The sequence below is a fragment of the Halichoerus grypus genome, chromosome 8 (genome assembly GCF_964656455.1).
Source record: "Halichoerus grypus chromosome 8, mHalGry1.hap1.1, whole genome shotgun sequence".
Classification (NCBI taxonomy): Eukaryota; Metazoa; Chordata; class Mammalia; order Carnivora; family Phocidae; genus Halichoerus; species Halichoerus grypus.
The window spans coordinates 121,850,529-121,865,362 of record NC_135719.1 but is presented as its reverse complement, the minus strand read 5'-3'; the positions used below and the strand labels follow the sequence as shown (position 1 = coordinate 121,865,362).

Genomic DNA, 14,834 nt, shown 5'->3' with positions numbered 1-14,834 from the left:
GTCACTTAACTTTGGGTCACAGTGAATGGATTCCAGTAAGCAAGTGTATGCGAACCACCAGACAGGCAGATGGCCGGTGCCCAAGGTTGTCCTCTCCTAGTTCTGGTTTTCCACCTTTCTCTTTAGAAGGATGGTGACAATCTTATCCCCATCTGTACAGCTCTGCCCCAACTTACTTGCTGAGGCAAGACCTCTCTCCTGCTCTGTTTTGGGGATAGTTGGTCTGAGTCCTTCCTGATGGCAGGAAGACCAAAGGAAGACCCTGGTGGTTTGAACTGGTTCTGCAGTCCACCTCTAACCTCATCCTCATCCTTCAGATCCCGACAAGCAATTTGCCAACTCGCAAGCTTTCTGGGCTGGAGGCTTGGGAATGGGGGAGTTTTGCACATCTGCTTATGCTGTGTATGATGCAGGACGGTTCTGAGTTAGGGACATGTGAAGCCATTCTGGAAGAAGAGGGCAGAGGGAAGGATCTGGTAGGGGTTGGGGGAGAATGTGGCAGCTATAACAGCATTTTCCTTTTCCTCTTCTCTGGAAGTGAGCTATAGGCAAGCAACTGCGGGCCCCTGGGTATTTCTAGCACCTTCTTGAAGCCCCCGTTGGAAGCCTTTTGGGAGCTATGTGAATATAACCTGGACTGCTGGCTTCTGGGCGCCTCAGCAGTGATTGGATCCTGCAGTGGTGAAGCCTCTGATTACACAAAGAACCCAGAATTAACTTTGTGTTTCCTTTCAATCTCTACCTATAATTGTGAACCTTCCCCAATGCTGGGGGAAGGCTAGGTGGGTTTGGATATGTGCTGACATCAGAAAGTAGAATGAATAATACACAGAAATAACTGCTAGGTCTCGGCTGTCTTTTCTGGCCTGTCACTGCCCCGATCACTAGGGAGTCTGGTGTTAGGGACCTTTTTTAACCTTGGACTAAATACAGAGGCAGCCCACGTACCGTCATGGCCATAGTCAAGGCTTTTCAACTGAATACGCACCGTCCTGCTCCCTAATGGTGGTAACCGCTCAATATAATATGTAGAGCAGCAACGAACAATAGGTTAGTTAGGAGCTAGAGCTCTGGAGTCAGACAGACCTGGTTCAGATCCTAGCTATGTCACTTAAGGCCATATAACCTTGGGATAGTTAATGTTTCTGGATTTTAAGTTTCCTTATCCACCTAATGGGAATAGTATCTCATAGGGTAATTGCAAGAAAGAAATGAGATTATACATGTCACGGTCTGAGGATAGTGCATTTCATCAATGCTCACTATTAACATTATTGCGTCTGTATATATTTTAATTTGTACAGTATTGTCTCACTAATCACACAAAAAATACACGAAAGTGCTTTGAAAAATTTAAAGCATCATATAAATTAAAGGTGTTATTGGTGATAATCTCATATGAGTATTTCTTAACTCTTCCATCTCCTTAAAGACTGGGTCTACATCCTCTGTCCCACCGTGTATTGCACAATGATAGGCAAACAATAAGCCCTCAGTAAATGTTTCTTATTTGACTAGAGCAACATGGCAGAGCATAAAGAGCATAGATATCAGGAGACTAGGCTGGGCTAAAATTAGTTTAAGGCAGGAGAGCCAGTCTGCAGTCATAATTTATTCATTCAACAAATATTTGTTGAACACATTCTATGTGCTAGATATTGAGTCCAGATAATTTCATCAAAAGGAGGCTGTACACATTCCCACAAAGCCAAGTCCCTGGGCAGGCCCCACAGCACCAGCCCACTCTACTGCACAAAGGCGGCAGCCAACATTGTTTACCACCAGACAAATGGCCCCTTGCTTTGGGGGAAGCCGTACGTAGCTCTGACTCAGAGTTGAGGGAGGGAATGGGCTGCTTCCAACAGAAATGACAGGAACTGCTGCCTGTTAATTTATTTTTATTTACACTGACTTAGTCCACAGTTCGATCCCGCAGCTATACAATGCTCCTTCCCCTGGATGTCATCGCCCCTCCCCTCCATCCCCTCGGCGCTCAGTGCTCAGCCTTGGGCCACCTCACCCTGCCGCCCTGCTGTCGCAGCTGCCTGCTGGGTGGGAGTATGGGAGAATGGTATGTGTGGTCACCAGAGGGCACGGAGAGTGGGCTTCCATGGCATGTGCATCCTGGCAGTCTCAGATCCCCGAGGGGGAGAGAAGAAAGCCAGGCCCAGACCACAAGTGGAGGGAGGGAGGCAGGGGCTGAGGTGACTCGGGGCGAGGAATCCAGTGTACAAATTCATGGTCTGTTGGCTTCACCCAAGGCTTCTGGTGTTTGTCTCCTCCCTGGAGTTGTCACGGTTGCCTTGAGATGCTCGGGTCTGTCGGCAAAGTGTGGAGGGGTCCAGCCCGTGGGCTCCGTGCTTGCTGCCGTCGGGCGGGTACACCCAGCAGGGTCTGCCTCTGTCAGAAGCACGGGCCAAGGTCAAAGCTGCGACGGCACTCTCGGCCCTGTAAGAGTCCTCTCCGACTGTCCCCAAAGAAGTCAGATCCCTCTCAGTAGCTGGCCTGCTAGAGAAGGGGTGTCTCCATGGCAGGCAACCCGCCAGGTTCCAAACCTGCATGTCTCCTTCTTTTCACACTGGGAGCAGACAGGTTGTTGAGGGGCAGCCGGAGGAAGTGGGGAGAAGGGAACAAAACCCAGGAGGGGCGCTTCCCGGGGGGCTGCCTGGGAGTCCTGGCTCTGGGGCGGCAGCAGCTGTTACATGGCTTCCTTCTCTCTCTGGGAGCATCTGCTGAGCTTCATCTCCGTCAGCTGGATGTACCGAATCACGTTGGTGTCTGTGAGGAGGGAAACACACCTTAGGGAGCACCTGGCGGGGGCGGGGGGCGCGGGGAACTGTCGGGTCTACACAGAATCCTACTTTGTGCCACGCTTGTTACCTTCATCATCTATTTCACATCATTACAATCATGCCAAGTACGGGTCCTCATCCTCGCTGTGACAAAGGGGAGAACTGAGCCCCTGGAGAGATGAAGCCCCGTGGTTAAGTGGTGCATCCGACTTGGCAGCCTGCCTCCCCTGGGGAGCATAGTACCTTCTTCATACAACTGCTGTGAGGACCGAAATAGAGAAGTCTGAACGTGCTTCATCCAGTGAGCAATAAATATTCATTGAAGGTAAATTTTTTAAACTGAAGAGTTTAAAATGACTTTGCTTCATTGTCTTACTTTTGTCCTTTACATAAGGTCAGGTACCCACCTCCCCAGAAACGGGGGCATTTCCCCCCCATTCTAAGGCATTAAATTAGTGAGCAGCCTGCCTGGGATGTCATATGAATGCTAATACTCAGAAATGCCAGGGGTAGCATCTAGCAGTGCTAGCATATAGGAGGTGTTCAAGAAAATTCTGTTAAATGGGTCCAGTTCTTAGTCCTCAAGTTGCCTAGAGTATACAACACAATTTATATACAGAAAAAGAACCGGTGACACATAAAGATAAGGGATATGGGCATTCTTTAAGAAGATAGAAAAAAGTATACATTTGGATATTTGCAAACTGATCCTGAAGTTCTTAAATCCTTCTTGGATGGAGAACTGCATTTTTTAAAAAATCAGCCATGTGAACAACCATGGTAACACCAAGTCAAATTCGTTGTTTAAATGTTACCTCCTCAGAGAGGCTCTTCCTGACCACCTGGTGTAAAACAGCACCCCCTTTACTCCTGATTCTTTTACTCTGCTTTATTTTCTTCCTGGCACTTAGCATGACTAAATATTACATTATCTATCTGTCCATTTGTTTACTGTCCCTCCTCTGTTATAACATAAACTCCTGGAAGGTAGCAGCTCCTTTTATTCACTGCTATCTACCCAGCATCTAGAATAGCTCCTGACCTGCTCAGTAAATGTCTGTGGAATGAATGAGTGGCTGAGCTGGTGGATATGAGTTTGAGCGAACGGTCCAGGTAATGCAGGCTCTAAGAAATGGGAGCTGACCAGAGATGTCAGAGCATGCTTCCTGGAAGATGCTGAGTTCAGCACCAAGAGTATCCATTCATATTCTGTCTCGCCAACTGGAGTGTGAGGTCCTCACAAGTAGGGATTCCATCTTCTTATCTACATCCCTGGCACCCAGCACAAACCGTGGCACATAACTCAGAATTCAATATGTATTTATTGAGTAAGCGGAGAGACCTGGCTTCTGGATTGGAAAAAACCCCAAAGAATTCCATATTCTATTTGAAAAGAGGTGCCCCAGCTCCCTGGAATGCAGACCCCAGGCAAATGCATGGACTGTTTGTGCTCCTCATTTCGGGTCCTGCCCCACACCTGGCCCCACCAGCCAGGACAGCTGTGCGTCATGACGGGGAGGCCTCCGGAGCTGCCAGAGGGGACTGATGGTAAGAAAACAGCAATTGCCAACTTACCTGTTGGCTGTCGGGTCCTTGCTTCTTTCAGGTAGTAGAGGGCTTTGTCATAGTCTCCAAGGTGGTAGAAGGCCACACCAGACCGGTAAAGGGCCTTGAAGTTCTCTCCTTCCTTCTTCAGGACTTTGAGGCAATACTCCTTGACTCGCTCGTAGTTCACCAGTTCAGCCTGGAGCAGGCAGGCTATGGAGGAAGGGAGAGAGAAGGGAAAAGGCTATAACACAGCAGACTCTGAATGTGTCTCTTTGGTTCTTTCTCCCTGCCCAGAAAAGGTGGAATTGTGTTGGGGTTTTATGCTGGGGTATATTGCCATGGGATTTGTCATCAAATAATCAAGGGTTCTAGGACCCACTTTCATCACCAACAAGCTGTGTGACCTTGAGTAAGTTACTTGGCCTTGAATTGTGTCCCCTCCAAAAAGATATGTTGGAGTCCTAACTCCTAGTACATCAGAATGTGACCTTATTTGGAAATAGGATCTTTACAAAAAAGGTAATCAAGTTAAAGTAAGGTCGTTGGAATGGGTCCTAATACAATATGCCTGGTGTCTTTATAAAAACACATACGATAGGGACGCCTGGGTGGCTCCGTCAGTTAAGCCTCTGCCTTTGGCTCAGGTCATGATCTCGGTGTCCTGGGATAGGGCTTGTGACCTGGAATTGGGCCTGTGTCATTGTGCTCTGTGCTCAGTGGGGAGTCTGCTTCTCCCTCTCCTTCTGACCCTCCCCATTGCTCTTGCTTGCTTGCTCTCCCTTTCTCAAATGAATAAATTAAAAAAAATTTTTTTTAATTAAAAAAAATGCCACTATAGGCTGAATGTTTATGTTTTCCAAAAAATTCATGTGTTGAAAACCAATCCCCAGTGTGATGGTATTTGGAGGTGGGGTCTTTAGGAGGTGACTAGGTCATGAGGGCTGAACCCTCATGATTGGGATTAGTGCTCTTACAAGAGAGACGTTAGTGAGCTCCCTTCCCCTTCTGCCATGAGGACATGGCAAGAAGACAGCTGTCTAAGAACCAGGAAGCAGATTCTCACCAGACACTGAATCTACTACCTTGACCGTGGACTTCCCAGCCTTCAGAACTGTGAGAAATAAATTGTGTTGTTTGAGCCATCTAGTCTATGCTATTGGTATAGCAGCCCAAACGGACAAACACAAACAGGAAGTTTGGACACAGAGACAGAAGCACACAGAGGTGAGACGATGTGAAGAAACACAGGAAAAAGATGGCCATCTATAAGCCAAGGAACGACTGAGGCCCCCACAAGGTAAAACAGAAGCATGGAACAGATTCTCCCTCACAGCCCTCCGAAGGAACCAAATCTGCCAACACCTCCATCTTGGACTCCTACTTTGCAGAACTATGAGACAATAAATTTCTATTGTTCAAGCCACCAGTTTATGAGACTCGTGTTGTGGCAGCCCTAGGAATAAGCTACAAGGGGCGCTAACAAAGCTAACTGTGGCTAATTCTTGTCAAGTGCTCACCTGGTGCGGGATGCTCGTGGCATTGCTTTACTTGTATTCCCTGACATAATCCTCAGAATACCATGATGTAGGTCCTACTGTTATTCCCATTTTACAGATGAGGAAACTGAGGCCCAGAAAGATTAGCTCATTTACCAAGGGCACACAACATGACAGAGGCAAGGCTGGGATTTATTTATTTATTTATTTTTAAAAGATTATTTATTTGTCAGAGAGAGAGAGCGCGCACAAGCAGGGGGGACAGGCAGAGGGAGAAACAGGCTCCCTGCTAAGCAGGGAGCCCTATATGGGGATTGGTCATGACCTGAGCCGAAGGCATACGCCTAACCAACTGAGCCATCCAGGCCTTCCAAGGCTGGGATTTAAATCAAAGCTGCCTGGCTCCAGTGCCCAAGTTCTTTATCGAGTTGTTGAGGGGATTTCATAAGATAATGGCCATAAAGTATTTAACACAGGGCTTGGCACAGAGTAAGTTACCCCAAGTGTCATTTAATATTATTATCATTCTTTTCAACCTTACACCCCTGCAGTGACAACTGCCTCTGACTTTCTCAAGTTCTCATTCATGCAAGTTTGTCTTTGCATTTCCTGGGAATAGGGGTCTTCTGATGGGCCAGTGCCCAGCCCGTAGAGAGCACACCTCAGGACCTGTGAGGCCCCGTGTCCCAGGCAAGAGGAAGCTGGGGCTGGCAGGTGTCTGTGGTGGGGCCCCTTCCTATTTTCTATCAGCCGTCTCTGAGTGAACCATCACTCCTTGAAGATTCCTCTCACCAGCCTCCGCTGCAGGGCCAGAGCCAGGGCCAGGAAGCTCGCGAGACCCTGGAGAGTGATGCCCCCTTTCCTTGTGTGCCCAGTGGCCCCCCGCCTCACCCAGCGCCCCGCCCTGCTGGGCTGTCTCCCTCTCCATGCGATCACGCAAATGTTTAGTAGGCACTGAGTGAAGATTGTGTTATACACGTTGGAGGGATTACCAGAAAGGGGGAGGGGGAGCGGCAGGGAAAGGCACCTCTCTGCTTCTTCCAAGTGAATAAAAGGAGACGTAGGAGGCAAGGGTACCTCAGTGGCTCAGTCGTTAAGCATCTGCCTTCGGCTCAGGTCATGATCCCGGGGTCCTGGGATGGAGCCCCGCATCGGGCTCCCTGCTCAGTGGGAAGCCTGCTTCTCCCTCTCCCCATCCCCCTGCTCATGCTCCCTCTCTCTCTCTCTCTCAAATAAATAAAATCTTTAAAAAGAGAGAGAGAGAGAGATGTAGGAGGCAAAAGTGCTCTTCCCGTCAAGACCAGACTGGGTGGTGGGGGAGGAGGCTGATGGCTGCTCCTTGTGCTCAGATTCCTCCCACATGGGAGGAACCGCTCTGTCTCCGGGATAGAGGCGAGTCACTGATTTAAATCTTCAGAGGTCTAACTTCAGCTGTTTTGATCCTTTAAATAACTCCCCAGGGATAAGAATTGCTGATTAGGAGATCAGATCTTTCATTGGACATTTTGCGGGGGGAGGAATACCCACCCACATCCTTCTTGGCCGACTGAGGGGGAGGTGAACCACACAGTCTCTGAAGTTGAAGGTGTGAGAACCAGGAAGTGGAAGAGAATCAGCCCAGATCTAGAAACTGACCCATCAGGTTTCACAGGCCCCAGGGCAGAAAGCCGAACAGGGAGACCAAAGTGAGGGGCTGCTACCCCCTTGGGCGTGGGTGGCTGTGGTCACAGAAAACCATGTGCTGGCAGCCGGGTGTCCATCCAGCTGAGCTGATGCCACCTTCTCCTCTCCTCCCTCAGCTGTGGGGACCCCTCCCCAGCCCCCAAGCTGTTGGAGCCTGCCCTGGTGCTCACACATTTCTGCGGACAGGGAGGGCTTTCTGTCAAAAGGTTCCTGTGCATGGACCTCACTGGTTACCTGTGTGGGGCTTGGCTCCAACACCTGCTCCCAGAGCTAAAGGATTTCCTGTCTGGGCTCCCACATGCCTCATTTGGTGTCCTCTCTGCCCAGGCAGGGCAAGCCACTTCCTGTCCATCTTCAGACAGACACTTCTGTTGGCTGACCTGAGCAGTGTAGGAAATGGGCCTTTGTCTCTTTTAAAAACAGCTTTTGAATGCCTAAAGTGAGAGTGGGGTGGTGAGGAAAGGAAGCAAGAAGGCCTGGAAATGGAAACAGATCCTCCTCCCCCCAGGGGATAAGGAAGGATAGCCATCAAATTCTGGGAATCCTTCATTGAAAATGTTTTGAATTCCCCGGTGGCTCCAGATCCAATGGGAACCGTGATACTTGGCCGTGGACCAGGTTTCAGACCCCATGGGTGGTGAGGCCAGGCAGGTTACAGGGTGTGGGGGCCCCTGCTGGCACCACAGGTGGAGCCCAGGAAGACAGAGAAATCTAGAGTCAGCTTGGGTCCAAATGGGCTGCCGTCCTAAAGGCTGGGCCAGGGTGAAACCCAGGCAAGAAACCTGGGGTGCCAGCCAGAGCTCTTAAGGGGGGTCTGGGGTGGAGGGGGTAAGAGATAGTCTGGAAAGCTACCCGCAGCCCTACCTATAGGTGATTTTTTAGGCACCCCTGTAGTTTGGGTGGGGAGCTATTTGGGGTTCACATAACAAGCCCAAGGGAGAGGTAAGATGGGATGTTTGTAGGCACATCCTTAGAGTGGGGAAAGTTCAGAAGGAGAGGTTGACCAGCAGTCTCAAGATGTTCCTTCTGCATCCCTATGCCCACTACCCAGGGCCTGTGGGCTGCGATTGCATCATCCCAGTGCCCTTGCTTCCTCTCCATGGTTAATCCCTTGCCCTGGGTCAGAGGTGGTGCTCGGTGCCTTACATACACTATGTCTTTTCATCTTCACGGTAACTGTGAAACAGGTTCTATTTAGATGCTTCTTTTTTAGACGATGAAACCCATTCCAGAGAAATTAAGTCACCTGCTCAAAGTCACTCAACTAGGAGGTGGTAGAATTATGATATCCACCCACTTCTGCCAGGATCTCCAGACTGTGCTCTTGACCATGGGTCTCTGTGGGTCTGTGTTTGAAGCCTTCCAAAACCCATGTAACCCCCGGTAAAAGCCACATCGCCTGTGTAAACTACCTTTCTCTGTGTTCCAGGGTCAACAAGGCAAAAAGCAATGCCTAACTTCATGGGGCACTGTTCAGGGCACAGGATCAGTGGTGAACCAAACACTCCATTCCATCCTGGAACTAATGGGCTGGTGGGGAAGGCAGACGTTCCATTATCCTGAGTACTCCCAAATGCCAAGACTGAGAAGAAGGGAAGAGAGGGAGCACACTGAGGGGGAGGGGCCCTCAACCAATATAAAGTATCATGGGAGGGCTTCATGGAAGAAGTGGTATTTAAGCGGGGCTCTGAAGACTGAGTGTTTCTCAACCTTAGCACTATAAACATTTTAGGCTGGATAACTTTTTGTCATAGGGGGATGCCCTGTGCATTGTATGATGTTTAGCAACATCCCTGACTTCTACCCACTACATGCCAGTTGTGACAACCAAAAATACGTCTCCAGATATTGCAAAATATCCTGGGGGGGTGGGGAGGAGGTAAAATCCTCCCTGTTTGAGAACCAGTGATCTAGGTGGAAAGGAGAAAACGCCTTCTAGGCAGAAGCAACAGAGAAAGAGATCGAGAGAGGTGGAAGGGGGAGATTGACTTATTTGAGGAGTTTTGAGGAACTATGCCTGGCTGGAGCAGAGAGCCTGAAGGGTAGGGTTAAAAGGAGGGAAGCTGGAAAAGCAAGAGGAAACCCGGACACCTAGACCCTTCTGGTCCCTGTTGAGGATCTGGGACTTTATTCTTAGTCACGCTGGGATGATGAAATGGTTTGACTAGGTTGATTCAAGTGGAGGCAGAAAGACAGGGGAGAAGGATCAGTTTAAGAGGCATCTAGGAGACAGAACTGACTAGCATTAGGGAACCTCTGAAATATTTTCCCTCTGCTGTTATATTCATGTGGTTAGAGCCCTTCATCCAGGAGGGCTTAGACTGCCATTTTGGATTCACTGATGATTCAGAAATTCTTCCACGTTGTTGTAACCTGGTCTGTATTTGAATTAAGGTTTATAATATGACAGTCTATGTGCTCTGCTATATGGAATGGATCAATATTTTAAAGAGTACTAGGCTGGGAATCAGAGAGCTAGATTCTAGTCCCACCTTTGCCACTAGCCAACAGTATGAAAATCACTTTCCCTTACTGGGCCTCAGTTTCCTCTCTGTAAAAGGAGGGACCCTCACTTGGCTGAATAACCTCTACTCTCCATTTCAGTCTAACAGCCTGTGAATACAAATGTTGTCCACTTAATAGAAGGACGACACTGTTTCACTGGTTCCTCTTCAAAAGGAACTCTGTTCTCCCTACTACTTATAGTGAGGCATTTTCTGTTGGGGATGACACTCAGAACTTGTAGGGCAGTGATCAAAAGGGCTTCTATAAGACAACTTTCCATCTACATGGAGCCTTTTTTTTTTTTTTTTTTTTTTTTTGCATAGAGATTGGGTTATGCGGTCTTCCCAAGGCCAGGCTCTGGGGCAAGATCTTCCCTTAAGGGAGTAAGCTCTGCTCTGTCAGTCAGTTTCAGCAGAGGAGACTGAGAACTCGGGAAGGCAGGTCTCATGATGGATGGAGAGGGAGCTTGTTCCTGTCTGTGGCCTTGACTCTGGGTATATCTTTGGATTCAAAGATGCAGTCATTCGGTGGCAGAAGTGGTATGAAGGGGGGAGACATGTCCACAGTGGACATGAGAAGATGGGAAGAAAAAGGAAGCCCTTTTGAGAGAAATGTTATTAACCTTCTGGTCTCTGGGTCTTCTGACGTGTTTAAATAAATGCTACAGCTAAGCCATGGAGGATTCAGACAAGCTTCTAGTCATGGCGGGGAAGAAGTACTAGAAGAGAAAAGCCTTCCCCAAGCCAACAGTGGTGACAGAAGTGGTGGTAAATTTGGGGGACAAGAAGTGGGCTGTCAATGTCCAACCATCCTTGCACATGGAGATTCCTCTTCCATGGTCAACCTTGGGTGGTTAGGGTATGTATGGTTTTATAAAATGAGCTGGCAGGCTTTCTTAGCTCCGCAAAGGGGTCTGTGGTAGGAAAAAGTTAGAGAATCGGCCACTGAAAGAACCCCACTGCACAGTCATGCGCTCGGGACAGTGGAAATCCTATGTTGGATGTTCCCCAAAGCAACCACACTGAGACCTCAGGCTAAAACATGTCAGGTTCTACTGGCTCTGGCACCTGTCCTGTCTTTGTTTTTCCTGCTACACGCAAGGCATAGTGACTGCCTGGGCAAAGTGCCACTCGCTGGCATGAGATGAAAGGAAGCTGGATAAAGGGGAAAGAGCAAGTTCATGCAGCCGTTGGTTTTCTTCTTACAACTGATTGGCTATAGTTGGCCCTTACCAGCTGCCCAGAAGGGAAGCATGGGCGGGATGGGAGGGAAGGAAAGACTAGACTGGGACAAGGAGTGAGGAGAAGGAGGTTGCCTCACTTTATGGGTTGAATTGTGTCCTCCCCAAAAAAGATGTTGACGTCCTCATCCTCAGTATCTTAGAATTTGATGCTATTTGGAGAAAGGGTCTTTGCAGAGGTCATGAAGTCAACATGAGGTCACTAGGATGGGCCCTAAATTCAATACAGCTGGTGTCTTTATAAAAAGGAGAAATTGGGACACAGAGACAGACACACACATAGGAAAGATGATGTGAAAAGACACAGGTCGAAGGTGGCCATCTACAAGCCAAGGAACCCCAGGCCACCAGAAGCTAGGAGAGAGGCATGGAACAGACTCACCCGCTCTCCCCCCGACATAGCTCGCAGAAGGAACCAACCCTCCCCATACCTTGACCTTGGACTCCTAGCCTCCAGAACCGTGACAACAGACTGCTAGCATTTTAAGGCACAGTTTGCAGTGCTTTATTACGGCAACCTTAGGAAACCCACACACCTTGCTGGTCATTCCTTTGAGAGGTGGGCTCGGGAAGTGGCTGTCACATTACTGGGGGAAAATTTCCCCAAAGGGAACAAAATTATTTAGTTTTCAGATTTATTTTAAGGGGCAATGGCATAGTAGTAAAGTGGATGGAGTTTGGATCTGGACAGAGGTGACACTGGGAATATTTAACAACTGGGACAGGTCATAGCCAACCAGAGAGGCGTATAGTATTGTGCCAGCTCTGGGGTGTCCTGGCTGAACATCAATCGCTGGATCTGGAGATACAGTCCTGGGCTGCAGTCCAAGCTCTGCCACCTACTAGACCAGGCCCTTGGGCGTATCACTTAATCTCCCTCGGCCTTACTCTTCTCGTGTATTAAATGAAGATAGTAATACCTATTTTGTGGGAACTCTTGTGATGATAAAATGAGATAATTAAAGTATGTGTTATGTTTCACACAGTGCTGGGCACAGAAACGGGTTCTCACAAATGCTAGCTCTTTAGGAAACCATTTGTCAAATATGGTTTCCCCAGCAACATGTACATTCACCAGAGAAAATTTCCATTTTGCGTCCTCCACACGGTATATGACACACACACAGAGCTAAAGCTTGATTTAAAGCAAATTTTCAAGAATAGGTCAGAGACATTGTGGAGGGTGATTTAGAGGGTCTTGCTGTGGCAGAGCAATGGGAATGTGACCTGGGCAGTGAAATGATAGAGATTTTGCTTCTGAGGCTCCATGTCCAGGACTACAGTGACCCACCCCATTCCACCTTTCCACGGAAGCGCTGATTTTCTCCTCTATGTACACAAATGCTTGCATTCGGAGTTCTGAAAACAACTCTCTTCTTTTGATTTCTCATTTTTGTTTCATGGTCGAGGGTGTACACAAACTCACACTTGCTCCGAGTGTTTCCCAAACCTAGGTTCGATGCTTGGTTTTACCTGTTTTCCTTTCAAAGGTGTGTTTTCTCTATTGGGACCAGGTGGGTAGAGGCAGAGAACATTACAAAAGTAGCTTTGCAGCCAGAAAAGGGGGCTTCAAGGAAAGAATGGAGTGGGGCTTGGGGCCCTTCTCACTTACACACGAGCCAGCCTCTGAGTTAACAGGTGGTCCTACCCTCTACCCCTCTACACCCCCAAACAGCAAACGGTAGTACTGTCTGTGCCTTCTCCCTCGCTGCAAACGGATGAATGGGTTCCACAGTCAGCATCTGGCTGACAGCTTTAAGGATGGGGAGGGGATGGATCCAAAGTAGCTGAGCTCCTCTGGGGTCCTAATAATTCAGGAGAGCTAGGAGCTCTAAACGCCAGCGGTGGCAGGAAAATGAATAGGCCTGGTTCCTGACTCTATAGGGCTTTACAGAGTCTGGGAGGGAAGAGGAAAGTGTTTTTAGCAGAGAAGTTGCTGGCCAGTTTCAGTGCCTCTGAGCTAGTTGGTTCAAGCCAGACAGTGGCCCTGGCATTGGCATTCATGCATGTGTCCTTGGGTTAAAACACCTCACCCCTCTGGGTCTCAACTTTCAAGTGCATAAACATAAAGATAATTATGGTTGCTATCTACCTTTTTCCTCAAGGCTTGCTGGCAGGACGAAAAAAGTCTGACATCTGATGAGAACCCTACAGACAAATGTTTCACATTAAATCACCCGTGGAAACTTGTTTAACGTGGAGATCCTAGACCCCATGCCCAATCTGCGATGCAGATTCCAAACGGCTAGAGTGGAGCCCATTTTTAAGAAGTCCCCAGGGGACGCCTGCAAGGGGCCTTCACCTCCTGAGCTGGTACTTTATATTCTAGCATTTTGGATATATGTTTCTTAAGGACCACGCAGTTGGTTAAACTTTGAGAACCCAGGACAGCCGTGAGCAGCTCCAGGATTACCCACAAGGCCAAACAGGTCCCAGATGGCCAAGTCCTAGAGCTGGAAAAATCTGCACATGTGGGAAAACAATTGTTCTCAGACAGATGATCGGCTTGTGACGTTTTGGGTTTTTCTCTTCTTAGTGATTAGAGACTTCCCCCTGGAGAACAGGAGCCCAGGCCAGGGAAATGGGGAAACAGCAGAAGGCCGAGATGCTCCATGATGAGCTCAAGAGAATCTAGTCCTGTAGGCAGTGTTCATCCATCCTTCCAGAAGGGTAATAAGAGTACGAGCAGATAACTTTTTTTAAGCATGAATGGGCCAGGCGTTATTCTAAGCATTAACTCATTTCATCTTGATAACAACCTAAGAGGTAGGCTTTAGTATCTCACCCATTTTCTAGATGGGGAAACTGAGGCCTAAGGAAGTTCAGTCACTTGCTCAGGGTCACAAAGTGACTAAGTGTTAGGGTCAGGATTTGAACCTAAGCCATCTGGAACCTGTGACTGTGCTCCTAAACATTATACACACTGCCCTCCTAGGATGCTCAGCTGCCTATAATGCATTTTAACTCATCTCCTTCAGTGCACAGATTTGAGGCATGAGTTCTGCTTCTCATGAGGCACAAGTGTGAGGCCCTGACAGTGCAAAACTGTGCTCACTTTACATGTATACTTCTCATCTGGAAGCTTCCCATATAACTCTCTAGGACTCTCTACCCTACCTGTTTCTCTATATCAAAGAGGAAAACAAACAAAACCAAGTGCCAGGTTTCCACCAAGGCTTTTTTTTTTTTTTTAAAGTTCTAAAACCACCAGCATCTCCAATTCCATGGAGAGTCTATGGTTATCCTAATAGGGCTGACATGATATGTCTCAGGTTTCTTCCTGAAACAACCCTTACCTGGGCTTGTGTTTGTAAAACTAACCCCCACAGCATGATTTTTAAATTGAAATTTTTGTTGAGATAACTGTAGATTCACATACAATCCCAAGAAATAATATCAGGAGCTCCCCTGTACCCTTTACCCAGTCTCCCCCAAATGGTAACATCTTATAAAACTATAGTGCAATAATACTGACCATACGACTGACACTGATACAATCCACAGATTGATTTTTCCAGCTTTCCTTGTACTTATGTGTGTGTGTTTGGTTCTATACCATTTTATCACATA

At 48.1% G+C, this 14,834-nt stretch overlaps 1 protein-coding gene across 1 annotated transcript in view; it reads right to left on the bottom strand.

Annotated features, from left to right (window-relative positions):
• Nucleotides 1–1,599: 1,599 nt before the first annotated feature.
• Nucleotides 1,600–14,834, bottom strand: part of TTC9 (tetratricopeptide repeat domain 9) — a 30,247-nt gene continuing 17,012 nt past the window's right edge. The window contains exons 2-3 of the mRNA XM_036107270.2: nucleotides 4,368–4,550; nucleotides 1,600–2,778 (exon numbers count right to left, since the gene is read on the bottom strand). Of these exons, the coding sequence (XP_035963163.1) occupies nucleotides 2,699–2,778; nucleotides 4,368–4,550 (263 nt within the window). The 3' untranslated portion in view covers nucleotides 1,600–2,698. The remainder of the gene's footprint in view (nucleotides 2,779–4,367; nucleotides 4,551–14,834) is intronic.